Below are 18,495 nucleotides of genomic sequence, written 5' to 3'. Positions count from 1 at the left end.
TAGATAAAATAACTTGATGTTTAAAGAAGATAACTTGTTCCAGTTGTGTAGCTGTTTAGTTACCAGATCTAGCAGTTTACTTAAAACCAGTAAGGACTCCTGTAGTCTTGAACTACTTCAAAAAATGAAAGCACATATTTAATTTGATCCAATCATGCTGTTACATTTTTCCATTGTGGGCCATAATATGAACTTAAGTGTACTAAGGTAAATGCTTTCTAGGCAAAGTAGCAGCACCATTCTGTCTTTAAATTCAGTGTTTGAGAGCAATTGCCAACATTTACTCAACCTCTTCTATTACTCAAACCTAAGATGGGAGGCAGAAACGGGTTTTTGCCATAGTTTAATAAGGACTTAATAGATGTGAAAATTAAGCTTTATCCCATGAGTTTGTATAGAGCTGAGTTTGATTTTTTTATAAAGGCAGTTTATATTGTTGATCGTTGATGTCATAGAGTTTAGACATAGCTCATTTGGTGGTCTGTAGTATATAGGATGACTTGTGAAAGACAAGGTATGTCGGTTATCAGTTACATACTGAACCATTGCAAAAAAATGAGTGGCTTACTGCAACAATGGGTCAGTAATTCTTTGAAAAGTGAAAATTCTGTCTAGTGATTATTTCTTCTGCTGCTAACATTGGCTGTAGTCACCACTGGCTGAACATAACTGCACCTAGATGAGTACTACTGCACAGAGATGGGTGGTCCAAGATGGTTTTTCTTCTATGCCTGGCAGTGCTGACTGTTGACTGGAGTGCCTTGGTTATTCTCCATGTGGCCTCTCATCTTCTGGTTGAGCAGATTAAGCTTTTACACAGCATTGAGGGTGGGATCTTCAGAAGAGCATTTCAAGAAGGGCAAATCCCAATGCAAAAGTATTTGTCAAACCTAGACTTTTGTCCCACTTGTTAGTATCTTTTAAAAAATGTTTGGTATTTTTTAAATTATTTATCTTTATATCTTCAGATGTTACCAGATCTCCTGGCATTTTACAAACATTTGGTCACATCAAATTAGTGAACGAAATGTTCGTTTCCCCAAATCTTTATTTCCCTGCCACGGTCTGCAGCTGGCTCAACATGAGAATTTAAATACAGCACCACTTTGATTTTGTCCAACAAGGCCTCCACAGTGTGTCAGACAGACTTGGCTTAAATAGGACTCAAGAGGAGTGAGATACATGTCAGCAAAGAGAATCCATTAGACATCAAATGATTTCGATTCAATACTCTGTGTTGTGGGGGATAATCTTCCATTCCAACTGTCCTGAGCAGCAGGCAAGACCCTCCTCCAGTTTCTGTTGAAGCTGAGGATAGTGGTCATCTCATCACTCAACTGAAGTCTTCCAGGATGGAGTATGGAACGAACAGCAGCAAAACAACAACAACAACAAAACCAAACCACATCACCACCACCAAAAAACATCACCAGACCGAAGTCTTCTAACAAAGGGTTTTAAAGCTTGTTTAAAAAAAAAAAAAATGTAGTGAACCATGGAGGCACAGCCAAGAGAATCTTATTATGTATTAACCTATCTCCCAGTGCTATGGAAGATTAACCATCACTCCCCTCCCCCCCCCCCCCCCCCCGTTAGCCCCTTTCTTTCTGACATAGTTGTTAGCCTAAAAAGGAAGGAGCTTCTCCTGTGGGACAGCTTGGGAGTCGACACCAGAAGCATTTCAGCATCAGAGCCAGAGGCAGATGGAAAGGTTTTCTCTGCCTCAGCCTGCAAAATGGCAGAGTGGGTGTTCTGCCAAGTTACTGTACTTTCTACCTTAGTTGCTGTTCCCATTAGATGGCCTGTTCCTTTTTCATCTCCATGTTCTTTGAGCCATCCAGCACACAAGCAGGTCGTAAAGTTGCTTAGCCAATGGAAAACAGGAATTCATTAACTATAGGCAATCGCACATTAATAGTACTAACATAAAGGTTCGGTTATAACTGATGAGCCACGATTTAAGAAGTCTTCATTAACCTGGTGAATTACCCACGCTACTTGTGCATTAGTTTCAAAATAACACCCCTGCCCTTTAGCTGAATTTATTTGTCAAGCCAGAAGACACTAGTCAAGATCCAAAATATGTGAATTACAGGTTTTCCAAATCTAAAATGCAATTGTCCCCGGCGTCTGCAGCATCCCGGAACCAAAGCTCAGCGGCCTCTGACTTCCGGGGAGAGGGGGGGAGCGGGAGTGTGTTAGGACGAATCGATTACTTTGGACTGGCGGAGGCCTACGAGGCGAGAACCCGGCACCCGAAGCCAGTGCTGAGTCCACAACTTCGCTTGGGAGACGGCCGAGGCCGCCGGGTTCTAGGCGGTCGCGCTGGGGCCGCTCCGAAGGGGCTAAGCCGACTGCAGCTTCAGCCATGGTTGCGCCCGCCGTGTTGCGCGCTCTGCGCAAGAACAAGACCCTTCGCTACGGAGTCCCCATGTTGGTGAGTGGCTGCAGCCCGAGCGGGGCGGGGCCTCCGGGAGGGGCGGGGCCACCTCTGCCTGGCGTGTGTGCTGTCTGCAGGATTCCTGTGGCAGGGGCCTGTGCTAGGAAGGGACTGCTAGAGGTGTGAGCTGTTAGATTTTCCCCAGTCCACACTCAGAAGTGTACCCCGCGTCCCCCCCCGCCCCCTTTCCCTTCATGAACGTGCGTGTTGTCACTATTCCCGTTTTACAGTAACCTTTCCTGGGGTTAAAGGTTGAGGTTGGCAGAAGACCAATCAGAGCTGGCGCTCCAATAATTATGTCCATTTGTTGTTTTATCATTGACAAGTTAATTTGCTTTAGCACCCTCCGATATCATATCAAAGAAAATAAATACAAAGTTTAAAAAAAATAGTTTCATTACTTTGGTACGGCAATTGGTACAGGTGAAGTTCCAGCCTTTGTATTTGAGCAGTACTAAAGGAGACTTCAGAAATGTAGTAGGTTTTTTAGTCATCTTTGGTGTGTTTTGATTTTATTTTCATCTTTAGGAAACTCTGCAGTCTGCTTTAAGAGTTTCAGAATTAGCATTAGTTTTTATAAAATGACAACAATTCTTGTATACAAGGCATGTGTAAAATTTGTTTTCTGGAAGTTCCTCTGCTGTTCAGAAGCACTGATTTTAGCCACTGACTTGCAATCACACATCTGTCACTATGGGAACCAATATGATTTTCTTCCTTTTCAAAAACATAAAAGTCAAGAACTTCGTGAAAGACAACAAACGAAACCAAACCAAACAAAACCCCCTAAGGGTGAGGCTTTCTGTGTAGACTTAGTTTCCTGCTCTATTTTCAGAGTTAATCAGCAAGGAGATGCCTTCACAGTCAATTTTTAAATGGTCAAATCAAGTGTTAGGAAGACACACTCTGGAGCTATTTAGACAAAACTTTTAAACCTAATTTGTTTTCTAGTCAGCTGCCCTTCCACTAGTAAAACAAAGAGCACTTTCTATGCCCACCCAATCTGACAGAACCTCCTTTGAGTTCTGAGACTTTCTTTTCTGTTTTATCACACCATAGTCAAGTGTGCCCTGGCAAATTAAGGAAGCCTCCAGCCATGTAACAAAAGCAACTTCTTCAGATGAAGTATTCGTTATCATCTTTTACCTGATAGGTGTTTAACCGGCCATTCCTTTCTGTTTGTTACACACAGACACCACACACACACACACACACACACACACACACACACACACACACACTCTTCTAGCGTGTGTATGTGAAATAGCATTATTTTTATTTAAAAATTATGTGTGTTTTGAGAATTTCATAGATGAGCACTGTATTAACATCATTTCTACCCCTCCCTTCCCCCTCCAACTTCTCCTGTGATCCTCTCCTCCATCTCAAATTCATGACTTCCTTATTGTTGTTACATGTTGTATGTATATGTATAAAGACAGCCTGATGAGTCTGTTTAGTAATGGTCTTATGTAATCCAAAATAGCATTCTTTTCTTAAAAGTAGATAAGAATATTTTATATGCATAATTGTTAAACATAAGCTTTTTATTATGGCTGCTGTTTATCTCAAAATCATGGGAGTTAAGAAGAGAAAGAGCCCTAGAACCTTAGGAGTGGCTCTCTAGACTTCGAAAGAGGAGACAGTGGGAGAGAGCATGCTTGGAGAGGAGAAAGCATCCGGTTGGGACAGTCCCTCTAACTGAGGTACTGATCTAGTTAACATGGAGACTGTAAAGCTAATGCTGTTTTTTCATTTGTTTTGTTTTTCTTTTTACACTCCCACCCCTCCCCCAGCGTTTGAACACCTATCACAGATGCTCTCCCCATTTGTTGTCTTTTGAGTTTTAGGATTTTTTTTTTTCCATTTTTTGGTGAGACGTTTTAAAGTTATAACTGTGATGTTTTGTTGCTTTTCTCAACCTCAGATTTTAAATTTATATCTCATGTATTTATACTTTTTATATTTTATTATTTAATCAGTGATATAGGGGTCAAGCCTTTTCCCCCAAATGGCTAAGCTTTTGCTTCTCTGGCCTGAGAATTATAGCCGGTTCAGTTTCTGGTAAAATAGCAGTGACAGTTTGAAATCTCTCTTAAGGGTTTCTGCAGTGAGAAATGTGGCGCACACTGCAAGACTCCTTTATCACTCGATAAGAAAATAAAAGGCAATGTTTTCCAAATGTTCAACTTTGCAAAAATCATAAAGTTGAAATAAATTCTCCACAGACAAAGCCAGCATTTTATTCCTAGGTTTACCCTATGTAGTTAATAGTATTAAAAGAAAAACTTGAGCAGCATTGGCTGCTCCTCAAAGGTCCTGAATTCAATTCCCAGCAATCACATGGTGGCTCACAACCGTCTACAGTGAGATCTGGTGCCCTCTTCTGGCCTGCAGGCAGAACTCTGTATACATAATAAGTGAACGAATAAATAAATCCCTAAAAAAAAAAGAAAAGAAAAACTTGAGGGGTGAGAGAGGTGGGTCCCAATTAAGAGCCCTTGCTGCTCTTTCAGAGGACCAGAGCTTTCCCAGCACCCATACCAGGCTGCTCATGATTGCCTGAAACTCCAACTCTAGGGTATCTGATGCCCACTTCTGACCTCCACAGGTACCCACATGTACCTGCCCATACATAGACACATGTACACATATGCATTCATACATACACAAATGATAAATAAATCGTAAAAGGAAAAAATTTAGGCAAACAATTTTACTGATTTTGCATAAGCAAAGAAAGCTTATGAGACAACTGAACCAAGCTCATGGGAACTCACGATCTCTGGACTTGACAGCTGTGGAGCCTGCATGGGACCAAACTAGGCCCTCTGCATGTGGAAGGCAGTTGTATAGCTTGGTCTGTTTGAGGGGCTCCTAGCAGTGGAATGAGGATCTATCCCTGGTGCATGAGCTGGCTTTTTGGAGACCATTCCCTGTGGTGGGATGCCTTGCTCAGCCTTGATGCCGGGGGGAGGGGCTTGGTCCTGCCCCAACTGAATGTACCAGGCTTTGTTGACTCCCCATGGGAGGCCTTATCCTTTTGGAGGAGGGATGGGGGGTGGCTACTCAGGGGGAAGAGGAGGGATGGGAGGGGGAACTGTGGTTGGTATGTGTAATATAAATAAAAAGTATTTTTTAAAAAAGGCTCATGAATCAAGTCTCACTTGCACTCAGAACCTGAAGAGGTTCAGAGTTCTGTCCTGCTGAGTTCTTTCTTTTATAGTCAAAGAAACTACAAAAATAAGTTAATCGGCTAGAGTGAGACATTTGCAGTTTTTTTGACTTGGTCTGATCAATTAGTTGACCAGTCAAGTTTTCTGTTTGTTCACCTTCTAAGGTTATATAAATTCTGTAAAGGAATTTAGGTACAGAGACAGTTTCACTCCAAACTTAATACTTTGCAGTAGCCTATCACTTAGTTGGGTGTGCTTTTATTTCCTCTTGAATTTGGAAACAAGAGGATCAGAAGTTCAAGGTGACCCTCAGGTACATAGCAAGTTCAACCCCATTTTGGCAAATAAGACCCTGTGTCTTAGTTGGTGTTCTATTGCTGTGAAGAGACACCATGACCACAGCACCTCTTATAAAGGAAAACATTTAATTGTGGCTGGCTTACAGTTTCAGAGGTTTAGTCCATTGTCATCATGGTGAGGAGCACAGTGGCATGCAGGCAGACATGGTCCTGGAGAAATAGCCTAGAGTCCTACACCCAGATCTGCAGGCAGCAGGAAAAGAGAGCTTGGGCTTCTGACGCCTTGAAGACCACCCCCAGTGACACACTTTCTCCATCAAGACCGCACCTCCTAATCCTTCTAAGTAGTGCCACTCTCTGATGGCTAAGCATTCAAATATATGAGCGTATGGGGACCATTCTTATTCAGTTTGAGACCACACCATGTCTCAAAAACCAGCAAACCAGAAAAGTCAGACACATGTGTGATGATTTATAGCCATCAGTAATGATCTATTAGAATTTTTCCAGGATAGTATAGTAGCCTTCCTTGCTGAGGTTTCATTTACTGTGTCTCAGTTGTCATGAAAAAGAAAAGAAAAGAAAAATAAAAACATGGGAAGTTCCAGATATAAATAATTCATAAGCTTTAAATGGCATTTATTACAATATATTGTCACTGTTGTACTTTATTATTAGTTATTGTGTTAATCTTATTGTTCCCGTTTTGAAAATTAAGCTTTAATAATAGGTATATATGTATAGGAAAATACATAGTGTATTTAGGGTTCAATATTTGTCCAGGTGTCCCTCGAATGCCTTTGAAGGTAACCCCACCACATCTACTTTTAAGTGATGAGCAATAATTTCCTGGAGAAGTACTCTAGGTTTTTTTATAGTCTGTCCTAGACTCTGTTTAACTGAATGAGCTAGTCTGAGGCCATCCTCCTTTTTCCTATAGCTGTCCTTTTTCTTGGTTTCAGTTGTTGGTTGTTGGAGGTTCCTTTGGTCTTCGGGAATTTTCACAAATCCGATATGATGCTGTGACAATTAAGGTAAGAATTATAATTGGTTTTTGACTTGTGTCCAAGTGTATGTTTTTTGGTTTAGAAGAATTATGTGCTCAGTTCATTTAGCAATATTAATCTGTCTTGTCTTGAAAACCTAATAGATGATCTTTGCACCCTCTCTTGTTTAAAATATCACTAATGAGCCATGAAAGTGAATCACATAAAGCATTTGTTAACAGTTCTTTGTATTCACTAGGGAATTTGTAATATTATTGTTTCTCCCCCCAGATATTCTCAGATGTAGTTGTTTTTAGGATTCATAAGGAACTAAAGAACATGGATCAACAATTCTTATTTCATTTTATTTCTCTAATTATAAATTCACTATTTTATTTTAATGCCAGGGATGTTATAAATGTATTGTCATTTCTCATTAGTTACTGATACTAAAATAAAGTAAAATAAAATATTTTTATTATAAATGAAGATAGTTATCTTTTATAGTGTATGCATTGTGGTAGGATTATAGTGGGTCCTCTGTTTTACAGGTGTGGTATACTATCTTGCACACAGTCATTGTGGTCATTCCAGAACAGAACTAAGATTCTCATCCTCTGTAATTACACATCCACTGTCAAATTTATGCCATATGTTACATAAGAACTATGGTTCATTAATTGAGAAATGTGTTATAATTTGGGGAGAAGGAACATATACCTGATATTTGAAGATTTTTCTAAGTAATATATAATGTATCATCATATGCCAATACAAACATTGTTCACTTTGGTAATGGACCCTCCATTGCTGCATTACACCAAGTAATATGACTAAGTGTGCATTTTAAATACACACACTTGTGAGTAAGGCAGTCTGACTTGCCGATCGTGCTTTGTTACAAGATAGTACTAGCTTAATATTTAATGTAAATACTGTGACCCTATTTTTAAGGTAGGATAATCATAATAGCAGTTCCTATATGATCCAGATATCACTGGAAAAGAAAGCTAAATAATTCTGTTACATTAATGACAGATGAAAAGGACACAGACAGCTGGATTAGGGAGTTAAATAACCCCTACCCTAGTTAAACAGCATACTGCACAATATGCAAAAAGAAATTGCAATTGGGTATATTGGATACAGGGATGGGGACACATAAGAAGACTGAATTTCACATGTCTAGGATGAGACAAGCAAGTACTTACAAATCAACCCTAAATTGGTTCATCTTCAAACACCAATTCTTAACCTCAAACAGTAAATATTTAATTAGCTTGTGCATACCACACTAACTTATTATACTTGGACTGATCTACAAAACTCACAAAAATTCCATTTTTCTAATTCCAAAGGTGCAACCAAATATAGCCTAGAGGTGAAAAAAAGGGGAAGTTCTGGTAGCAGCTGTGTTGTCCAGCAGGAACACAGTTGATCCAGTTCAGTCTTCGCAGGGGTCATGCTTTCTACTCTGTTATACACAGTGATAGCTCCAGCTAGGGGTGGAACTCAGTGGTAGAGCACTTGCCTAACACGCAGCAAGCCCCAGGCTTGACCTGCAGCACAGTGAGAGAGAGGGAGAGGGAGAGAGGGAAACAGAATCATGGAAGCAAGACATGTTTTCCTTAACTCTTAGGTACTCTAATGTGGGGGGGGGGATGGAGTTTCTAATTGTCATTTGGATTCTTTGAAGATTTTAAGGGAAAAAATGCAGTGGTGGGCGGTGGGGGGGGGGAGAAACATAAAACAAAAAGGTTGATGTTTTATAAAATGCCTCCCACCTCAGTTTTCTTTCTGCTTTCTACCTGGAACTTTAAGATCCATAGAGTATACTATTACTATGCCTAAGTTCAAGGGTTGTAAGAGCTGCATATTACGTTAAACTATAGTTAACTGCATGTGGCTGTTAAGAGCTTTTGAGGGTACTGTTAAACTATGTGTAAGTTCATGGCCTGTATGAGCTGCATCTATGCCTAACTCTTTTTGTATCTATACCCACTCCTGGATTCTACTGTCTTATCTTCTAATCACTAACTCTGTCTTTGGTTTCATTGATTTTTTTTTTTTTTTTACTAGACCTGTCCCTTAACTTTACGATTTGGTACATATTTTCACTTCTGAACTGTTTATTTAATTCTTTATTATGTCTGTCAATACTCTAGAGAAATTTTCCATAATGTCATATTTTATCCCCTTTTTCTAAACACTTCATGAATTATAATTATTTAAAAGGCCCATCTCCTATAAGGATATAATTATCTTATTTTCTCTTCAGTTTTTTTTTTTTTTTAGATTTATTTATTTATTATGTATACAGTATTCTGCCTGCATGTGTCCCTGCAGGCCAGAAGAGGGCACCAGATCTCATTACAGGTGATTGTGAGCCACCGTGTGGTTGCTGGAAATTGAACTCAGGACCTTTGGAAGAGCAGTCGGTGCTCTTAACCACTGAACCATCTCTCCAGCCCTTTTCTTCAGTTTTGACTGTATGATTGATTATGTCTTTGAATATGCCTTACAATTATTTTCAGTTAGATATTGATTATTGTTTTTAAGTAACCGTAGATGTTCTAGATGGCATTGCTTTCCTTCAGAAACAATTTGTCCTTTTTTTTTTAATCTAGGTGGGTAGAGTGGAGTGCAGTCCCCTTAAACTTGGGTGTGAGCCAGGTCCTGGCTTGTTTGGAGTTGGACTTAGCCTTAGCGCATCTCTGCTTCTTCCTTATTCTTAAGACCTGACCCCACCTGGCTTTCAGTCAGGACTCCAGGAAACTCAGTCTGGTGTTCAGAGATTTTCAGCTTAGCTGTGAACTCTTGTCTATGGAGTCTAGAACATAGTAATTTCTTTCAAGGACATAGATGTCTGCCACATGTCATTTGCTTTCTGCTTTTGTTACTATAGCCCTGTGTGGTTATTTTTCTAACCTCCAGTAGCAGCATCTGCCTGGTGTCCAGCCTTGGTTCCTCTTGTTTTTAAATTAACATGTATACTGTACAGAGTAGTAAGCTTCATCTTGGCATTTCCATTCATGTATGCAATATGCTTTGATAATGTTGGCTCCTCCAGTACCCTTTCTTATCCCCCTTCTCCCTCTTCCCTTTTTCAATACACATTTCCAATAATCGTTTTACTTTCTGTCCTTATTTTTTCCACAATTTTTCATATATGAAAGCAACATGTGATACCTGGCTGTGACACCAACTAACTAACCCTTGATTGTGATTCTGTACTTGTTCCAGGCTTGGTAAGTGTAGCCAAGGGAGAAAATGGGTTTCAACTCCAATTCTCAGCTCGTAGGAAACCCTCTTACTATAGTGGGATTTTCTCTGTTGAACCCTACACTGAAAATTTAATTGCATTTTAAGTTGATTTTATTTTATTTTTTCTTGTTTTGCAAATTAGTTTGACATTAAATGGACACCATTAAATTTACTTTATATAGAAAATAGAAGCACAAGATGGTAGCTTATGGAAATGTTAGACAATGGGATAGTGTTTGCTGATAAGGCAGAAATGGAATGTGACCAATAGCACTGATAGGCTTCTGGAACCCCAGGCACACATGTGTTGGGATTTTTCGATCTGCTTGTCATAATATACCCTTTTTGATTTGTCTCATTTGTCTCTATGCATCATTCTAATGGGATCATGGGATTATCCTGACTCATCACTTTATTCATAGGCTCTGTTAAGTCATGCATACTCAAATAGTCCATTGACTTTATTTCACCAGTCCCACCTTCCTTTGTGACATGTAGGTAGCAGGTATGAGCTCCAGTGGGCCACTGTGGAACCCTAAATATCCCATAGCTTACTCTTTATTCAGTCTGTGGAGGGGGCTCTTTTGTTTTTCAAGTATATTATATAATAGCATTTTAAATATTTCCATGCTTCAAAATTTACATGGCTGGTGAATAATGCTGCCCCTGGAGGCAGAAGGCCAGTGCTCGACATGTTTCTTTCACGAGTTATCCAAGCTCCTGTGCCTGCTTCCCTTACATGTAATAATGAAGAAGAAATTTATGCTCGTCTTACAGGTTTTGTGAGCGTTAAACTAGATGGTGTATGTCAAATGCCTGGCGCACAGGTGTATAAATCAGTGGATGTTAGCTAGAGTTGTGTTCTAGTTACCACAGTGGACAGTAGAGATTTTGACGTATGCTTTAAATTGGCTGAACTGTCCCAGCCATCTTTCCTATGACTTTGTTTGTTTGAGACAGGGTTTCGCTATGTCCCTGTCTGGCTTAGGACTCACCATGTAGACCAGGCTGGCCTCAAACTCACAGAGATCCCCCTTTTTCTTCCTCCTCAGTGCTGGGATTAAAGTCACTCCTATGACTTTTGAAAGTAAAAAAATGAAAAAAAAATTTAAAGTGAAAAATGAATGTAAAAGAATTAAATAATGTATGTCTTTTTTCTTTTCTATAGGTTGATCCTGAATTAGAAAAAAAACTGAAAGCGAATAAAATAACTTTAGAATCAGAATATGAGGTATAGTATGTTAATATTTTACATTTTATAACAGTTTCACTAGTCATGACTGGTTCTCTTTCTCGAGATAATCAGTAGTGAATAAAAAATAACTTTAATCTCAATGTGTGGTAAATGGTCTGCACTTTGCTTCTCTTATCCATTGTGACCCACACCAGCCTTTCAGCTGTTGCTGTGCAGGAGCAGCTCCTCCTTTCACCTGTTGCTGCGCTGGAGCAGCTCCTCCTTTCAGCTGTTGCTGTGCAGGAGCAGCTCCTCCTTTCACCTGTTGCTGCGCTGGAGCAGCTCCTGCTTTCAGCTGTTGCTGTGCTGGAGCAGCTCCTCCTTTCACCTGTTGCTGCGCTGGAGCAGCTCCTCCTTTCAGCTGTTGCTGCGCTGGAGCAGCTCCTCCTTTCACCTGTTGCTGCGCTGGAGCAGCTCCTCCTCTCAGCTGTTGCTGTGCAGGAGCAGCTCCTCCTTTCACCTGTTGCTGCACTGGAGCAGCTCCTGCTTTCAGCTGTTACTGCGCTGGAGCAGCTCCTCCTTTCACCTGTTCCTGCGCTGGAGCAGCTCCTCCTTTCAGCTGTTGCTGCGCTGGAGCAGCTCCTCCTTTCACCTGTTGCTGCGCTGGAGCAGCTCCTCCTCTCAGCTGTTGCTGTGCTGGAGCAGCTCCTTCTCTCAGCTGTTGCTGCGCTGGAGCAGCTCCTCCTTTCAGCTGTTGCTGTGCAGGAGCAGCTCCTCCTTTCACCTGTTGCTGCACTGGAGCAGCTCCTGCTTTCAGCTGTTACTGCGCTGGAGCAGCTCCTCCTTTCACCTGTTGCTGCGCTGGAGCAGCTCCTCCTTTCACCTGTTGCTGCGCTGGAGCAGCTCCTTCTCTCAGCTGTTGCTGTGCAGGAGCAGCTCCTCCTTTCACCTGTTGCAGTGCTGGAGCAGCTCCTCCTTTACTCTTGTCTTCCCAGCCTCTTCCCATTCATTGTGCTCTCAGAAACAGAGTGGAGACTCCTTCTGTCACTAATAGTTTGTCAGTATGGGGAAAGATAGATATGAGGTCTCTCCATAAGCAAGCCAGGGAAGTTCTAACCCTCAGAAAGCTTGGTTTGGAGGTGGTTTATTGGCTGACCTTGTCCTGGAGCCTGTTGAGTTTTCCCTTCCTGCTCAGCACTTATTGATGCCTCAACCAAAGCCACTGGGTGTCAGCACTAATGTGTTTAACTTCCTGGTTCTGTAGAAAATAAAGGACGCCACTTTTGAAGACTGGAAGAATATTCGAGGCCCAAGGCCCTGGGAAGATCCTGAACTCCTCCAAGGACGAAACCCAGAAGCTCTTAAGCCTAAGGCAGCCTGACTGTGCTCAGTTTTTCAATAAAATGATCTCAACTGGGCCTGTACTCCACTAGGAAGATTCCAGATCTGTGCAAACCTGGATGTGAGTAATGTGATGGCTGAAAATTTTGATTAAAAAGTCAAATATAAATCTATAAAGACTTTCCAATCAGTCTACTTGCAAATGAAAGTAGCAGTGTTGAACACACACACACACACAGAGAGAGTAAAAATATGACTACTGTTATCATAACGTGCCACACATCCTCTTTTTCTATCAGCCACTAGTGCATCTGCCTCGTTTTGGTTTTTGTTGAAAATCATTGGCTTGAATCCAAATTTTCCCAATAAAATTGTGACTTTATGTTAAACCTATAAATAAATGATCATAATCTAGTAATGGTCTTTTCTTTTATTCCTAATACTTTATAAACCAGCCTCTGAAACCCTGGAACCCATTAAGGAAATTATATAATTGACCTAATTCGTGTGCAGTGCATGATGGTAAGAAGATGTGACACACTGGTTGAGGTTATCAGGTGCCTGTGTTGTGCCTCAGCACAGCCTGGGAGTCAGTTCCAGTTTGTTAGATCTGCTGCGGTCAGATCCCTAAGGAAAGTGTTAGGGAGGGAAAGCAGGATTTGTTCTTAATACCAACAGCTCGTTTTCTCTTTTTACCACTGCTTAGGCAGTCTCAGTCCTCCACCCTATGTAATTTTCATGCTGAATTCTAAATACCTGAAGTTTAAGCTGTAATAGTCCTGCTGTCGCTGCTCCTCCAAGTGATAAGAATACCCCACTTTTCCCTCAATCAAAACTTCAGTTCATTTCAACAGGTTACTTTTAGTAATCTTATAATGTTCTTTAGTGGATAATGACAAACTGATTTCAAAGTTAGTGTCTTAGTTACTTTTCTATTGCTGTGATTAAACGCTGTGACTAAAAGCAACTTGGAAAAGAAAGGATTTATTTCGCTTACACTTCCAGGCAGTAGTCCATCATTGAGGGGACTTAAGGCAGGAGCTGATGCAGAGGTCATGGAGGAACACACTTTACTGGCTTACTCCCCATGGCTTGCTCAGCTTCCTTTCTTATATACCCCATGACTGCTTGGGTAGCACCAAGCACAGTGGGATAGGTTCTCCCACATCAATCACTATTCAAGAAAAGGACTTGCAGACTTTCCTACAGGTCAATTATTATAGAGGCATTCTCTTGATTATGATTTCTTCTTCCCAGATGACCCTATCTTGTGTCTAGTTGATATGAAAACCAACCATAAGAATCCACACCTTGTCAACTTGACATACAAATACAGCACTTATCAAGCTATAACCTCTCTTGTTCTTTCCATGGTGCCATGCTAATATTAATATGACAATGTAAAACATTCCAACTTTTCAAAATCTAAATCTATAAAAATGTTCAGTCTCTTTAAAATATCCAGTGCTGTGGGATGGTCTTATGAGCTAGCCAGGCACATACATCCACATAAAGCCTAAAAAAAGCTTAAAAAAGAGGGCTTCTAGACCCACAAAAACAGGAGCCTAGAAGAGCTTCCTAGTTCAAGTCTCTCATTATGGGACTCTGTACAGAACTGCGTCCCCTGGCCAGGGTGGGCTTCAGCTAAACATGGCAGGCCCCCTTGTTCTCTTCATGGGCCACAGTACAGAGAGGCTTCTCCCAGCTGTTGCCTGCTGGCTTAAGCTGCTAATGCAAGCTCCAGCAGCACACTATGTGGCAGAGTTAGCTTTTGCTCATGTAGATAAAAAGGGTTAAGAAACACAAAAACAGATTTAGACAGAAAGGCCTCTAAATAGGTCATGATGTGTTTAAAAGATATGCTTAGGCTTGAGAGAGAAAGAATATATATTTATGTATATAGAATATATATATATATCCTTAAATTAAAATGTAGATTTAAAATAATAAAGTCCTTAGAAAGGTGAATAAAGTAACATAAAGAAAATGAGCCACATGAGGATGGAAAAATGCACAGAAATAGATCTGTCTAAATCTATTTTTGTGTTTCTTAACCCTTTTTATCTACATGAGCAAAAGCTAAATCTGCCACATAGTGTGCTGCTGGATTATGTATATTATTAAGTTGTCTTTAAATTTTTGACTGCTATGAGACATTTGATTATGGAAGCTGCTGGATTAAACCAACCTATATATTTTAAAAATATCTTCACTCTAAAATTTAAGTTAAAAGATATGCCACTTTGGGGGAGAGGTTATGTTTTTGTTTCCACAGAAAATGAGAGGCTATGGATTCATTCAATGTTAAAGATGATCAGGTTTGATCAACCAAGACTCCCTGAATGGTCTCCGATGATAGCGATGGTCCAGATGATCCAATATCCACAACAGCTTTAAGACTACTGACTGAGATGGACCAACCACACAAAATACCCTAGGACTTGATCCCCATAAAATTACCAGTGCTCAACTATCAACAGGAAGTAGTCTAGAAAACTATGCCCAAATTCCCCAAATATTGTTCATAAATGCTTATTTTCATTTAAGAGATGTTGGTTATAAACTGTTATTGGTCATAATCAATGTCTTTCTAAAAGAAGAAAGGGGGATATGATATAGAAATGATGGAGAAAGGGGTAGATTATTGAATCTACTTTAATCTAAAAAACAACTGTTAATCTCAAAATATTTTACATTGGTATGGATTTAGGTTTATTGATACAAATTGAAAGTTAATTTTGTTATACTATATGTTTCTGTTCTTTTTGGGGTATTATGTTTATACAATTCATTTGAAATTATAATGTATAATTAAGAAATTAATAGTCATCTGTAATAATCAAACTTATAATCATATTAATTAGGTTTTCTAGATATACAAAGATATATTTCAGATAGATAAGCAATTTTCAAAAACCTAAAAAATATGGCATTTAAAATGTTTTAAGAACTTAGACTTTTCTGGACAATGAGAACTTAGACTTTTCTGGACAGTGGACTCCTGGCAGCACCAATATGGCAAAAACTAGCCATTTGGGCAAGAAACTGCTCTTGCCTGGACTGCTTGACAATATGTTGTATAAACTGGACATGCAGGACTTATAGGAAAATGACCACTGAATTTTGCCAAAACACAGCAAGATGGTCCTTCAGATTCCTGCTTCACAGAAGAAACTACAAGACATTCTTTAGGACACAGAGGAAAATGACTGATGAACTTTGCCAAAATAGGTGGGACGGTTCTTCAAATTTCCTGCTTCACTGAGAAGTCTGCCAGATACTCTAGGCCTATAGGGTGAAGATGGATGCCCCAATGTTACAAAAGAACTTTGGGTGACTGTCCAGTCAGCCAGATTTTTCTGTCATTTCTAGAGTTTTGGAAATTGCTTGCAATGCACTTCCTATTTACTCAGATAACACTATATTCTTCTGGGGTCTTTGATGGAATTAAAGACTAGATAGTTATAATTGTAGTTTTCCTTGGTTATGATAAAAGGTAAATTAGGTATGAAACTTTAGACTCACAAATATAGATGGTAGAATATTTTCTTTAATTTTGCCAAATAGAAATAGACTAGATATTGTAACTCTAATTCTTGCTTGATAACTTTTTTATATATAATTTTACTATGTTAAAATGAAAACCTTCCTTTTTGATTAGACAGAAAAGGAGAAGTACTGTGGGATGGTCTTTCTATATGCTGTGAATATGTGTTGCTCCCATTGGTTAATAAATAAAGCTGCTTTGGTCTATGGTAAGGCAGGATAAGAACCTGGTAGGAAATCCAAGCAAAGATACAGGGAGAAGAAAGGTGAGGTCAGGGGAGATGCTGTGAGCTGCCAGGGGAGATGCTGTGAGCTGCCAGGGGAGCAAGATATAATAGAACACAGGTAAAAACCACGAGACACGTGATGATATCTAGATTAATAGAAATGGGTTAACTTACGATGTAATAGCTAGCAATAAGCTTGAACCATAGACCAAACAGTTTGTAATTAACATTGAGCCTCTGAATGATTATTTTATAAAAAACGGCTGCTGTCTGGGCAGGACCAAGAAACTTCAGTCTACAATCCAGTCAGTCTCTTTCAAAGTTGAAAGCCTCTTTAAAATTCCAAAGTTTCTCTAAACTATCCAAAGTCTCCCTAACTTCCCTCTGAGAGGCAAGAACCAGGGCATGCACAGTCACAATCAAACAAAATCAAGCCCAAATTCAACAGTGTAAAAAGTTTGGTGCTTGGCATCTGGGACCCTTCATGATCCTCCAGATTATAAGGGTTTGGACTGCTTCCTTCACTTCTTGGGAAGCACCACCTACAAGCACATGCAGTTTGTCTTCTAGGCTCAGACCATTCTATCTACAGCTGCTGTTCCCAGTCCTTGTCTCTTGGTACTGGTATCTCTAAAACGCTGGCGTCTCCTACTACAGCTGTGCGATGTTTTCATCAGTAGCTTGTTCTGGGCTCCCTTCAAGGACTTTGACACTGCCACATGGTACCAAGCGTCAGCGTCTCTCCATGACCTGTTTGATTGTGGGCCTTCTACTGCAACTGAGTCTCCATCTTCACTAATGGCCTCTCTCTTCAGGGACTTCCGCCCTGTCAAACAATGCCAAGTCTCAGCTCTGCTTCATAGCCCCTTATGTCTTCAAGACCAGTACAACCTGGGTGACTATTGCACTAGTTGCCAGCATGAGATGAAGCCTCAGCTCCTTCTGGACTATGGTTTCTGTGTGCTGGCTCAGAGGAAACATTTTTCAGAAGATTTTGCCTTAATGATTATGGTAGCTTGAATGTAATTGGCCCCCATAATGTCATAGGGAGTGGCACTATTAGAAGATGTGCCTTTGTTGGAGTGGGTATGCCTTGTTAGAGGAAATGTGTCACTCTAGGGGCAGGCTTGAGGTTTCCCATGCTCAGGATACCACCCAGTGTCTCAGCTGACATCCTCTTGCCTGCAAGATGTAGGACTCTCAGCTCCTTCTCCAGCATCATGTCTGCCTGCATGCTGCCATACTCCCTGCCATGATGATAATGGACTGAACCTCTGAACTGTAAACAACCCACCTCAATTAAATATTTTCCTTTATAAGAGTTGCCTTTATAAGAGTTTGTCACAGTAATGCCCCATTTCTGGTACCAATTTCTATCTTAGTTACTTTTCTATTGCTGTGATAAAACACCACAACCAAAAGCAACTTGAGGAAGAATCGGTTTATTTTGATTACACTTCTAGGCAATGGCCATCATTGAGGGAAGTCAAGGCAGGAACTGATTTAGAGGCCATGGAGAGGTTCTGCTTATTGGCTTGCTGGCTCAGTGAAAAACTATCAAGAAAAAGAGAGACAGAGACAAAAAATTTCAACATCTTCCTTTGCATGTGTTCACACAGGAATGCACATTTGTACACACACACACATGCATATACCACAAATATGCACACACACAATAAGTAAAAAAGGGGAGATATGGCAATTTGTCAAATAGAATATATATATATATATATTTTCCCCTGGAGCCAAGGACCGAACCCAGGGCCTTCAAGCACTCTACCACTGAGCTAAATCCCCAACCCTAGAAAATATATATTAAAAACAAATTACAAAAACAAAAAAGTTATGGATTTGAAAAGTGAGAAAAAAAATGAAAATTTTTTTTTTCTAGAAACACAACACTTGTCAATATTGCTCTTCCCGCTCTTTACTACAACACTGATTTCCAAGCTATAAATGAGTGGAAAGCCTTTTCCTTGTTTTTGTCAAGATGCTGGTAGGGAATATATTAAAGACATTGATACCTTTTGCCTTTGAGAGCA

At 40.1% G+C, this 18,495-nt stretch overlaps 1 protein-coding gene across 1 annotated transcript; it reads left to right on the top strand.

The window, feature by feature from the left end:
* The first annotated feature begins 2,206 nt into the window (after positions 1-2,206).
* On the top strand, positions 2,207-13,094 carry Cox16 (cytochrome c oxidase assembly factor COX16). The gene is made up of 4 exons (XM_006973083.4): positions 2,207-2,437; positions 6,878-6,949; positions 11,334-11,396; positions 12,604-13,094. Exons 1-4 carry the CDS (start codon positions 2,369-2,371, stop codon positions 12,718-12,720), a joined length of 321 nt encoding a protein of 106 aa, XP_006973145.1. The 5' UTR covers positions 2,207-2,368; the 3' UTR covers positions 12,721-13,094.
* The last annotated feature ends 5,401 nt before the right edge of the window (positions 13,095-18,495 follow it).

This window comes from Peromyscus maniculatus, chromosome 14, assembly GCF_049852395.1.
Source record: "Peromyscus maniculatus bairdii isolate BWxNUB_F1_BW_parent chromosome 14, HU_Pman_BW_mat_3.1, whole genome shotgun sequence".
Lineage (NCBI taxonomy): Eukaryota > Metazoa > Chordata > Mammalia > Rodentia > Cricetidae > Peromyscus > Peromyscus maniculatus.
This window is presented reverse-complemented; position numbering and strand designations above follow the sequence as displayed.

Coding starts and splice junctions, on each gene's coding strand:
- Cox16 (XM_006973083.4), top strand. CDS start 2,369: ATGGTTGCGCCCGCCGTGTTGCGCGCTCTGCGCAAGAACAAGACCCTT. Junction 2,438..6,877: donor GCTACGGAGTCCCCATGTTG/GTGAGTGGCTGC, acceptor TCTTGGTTTCAG/TTGTTGGTTGTTGGAGGTTC. Junction 6,950..11,333: donor ATGATGCTGTGACAATTAAG/GTAAGAATTATA, acceptor TCTTTTCTATAG/GTTGATCCTGAATTAGAAAA.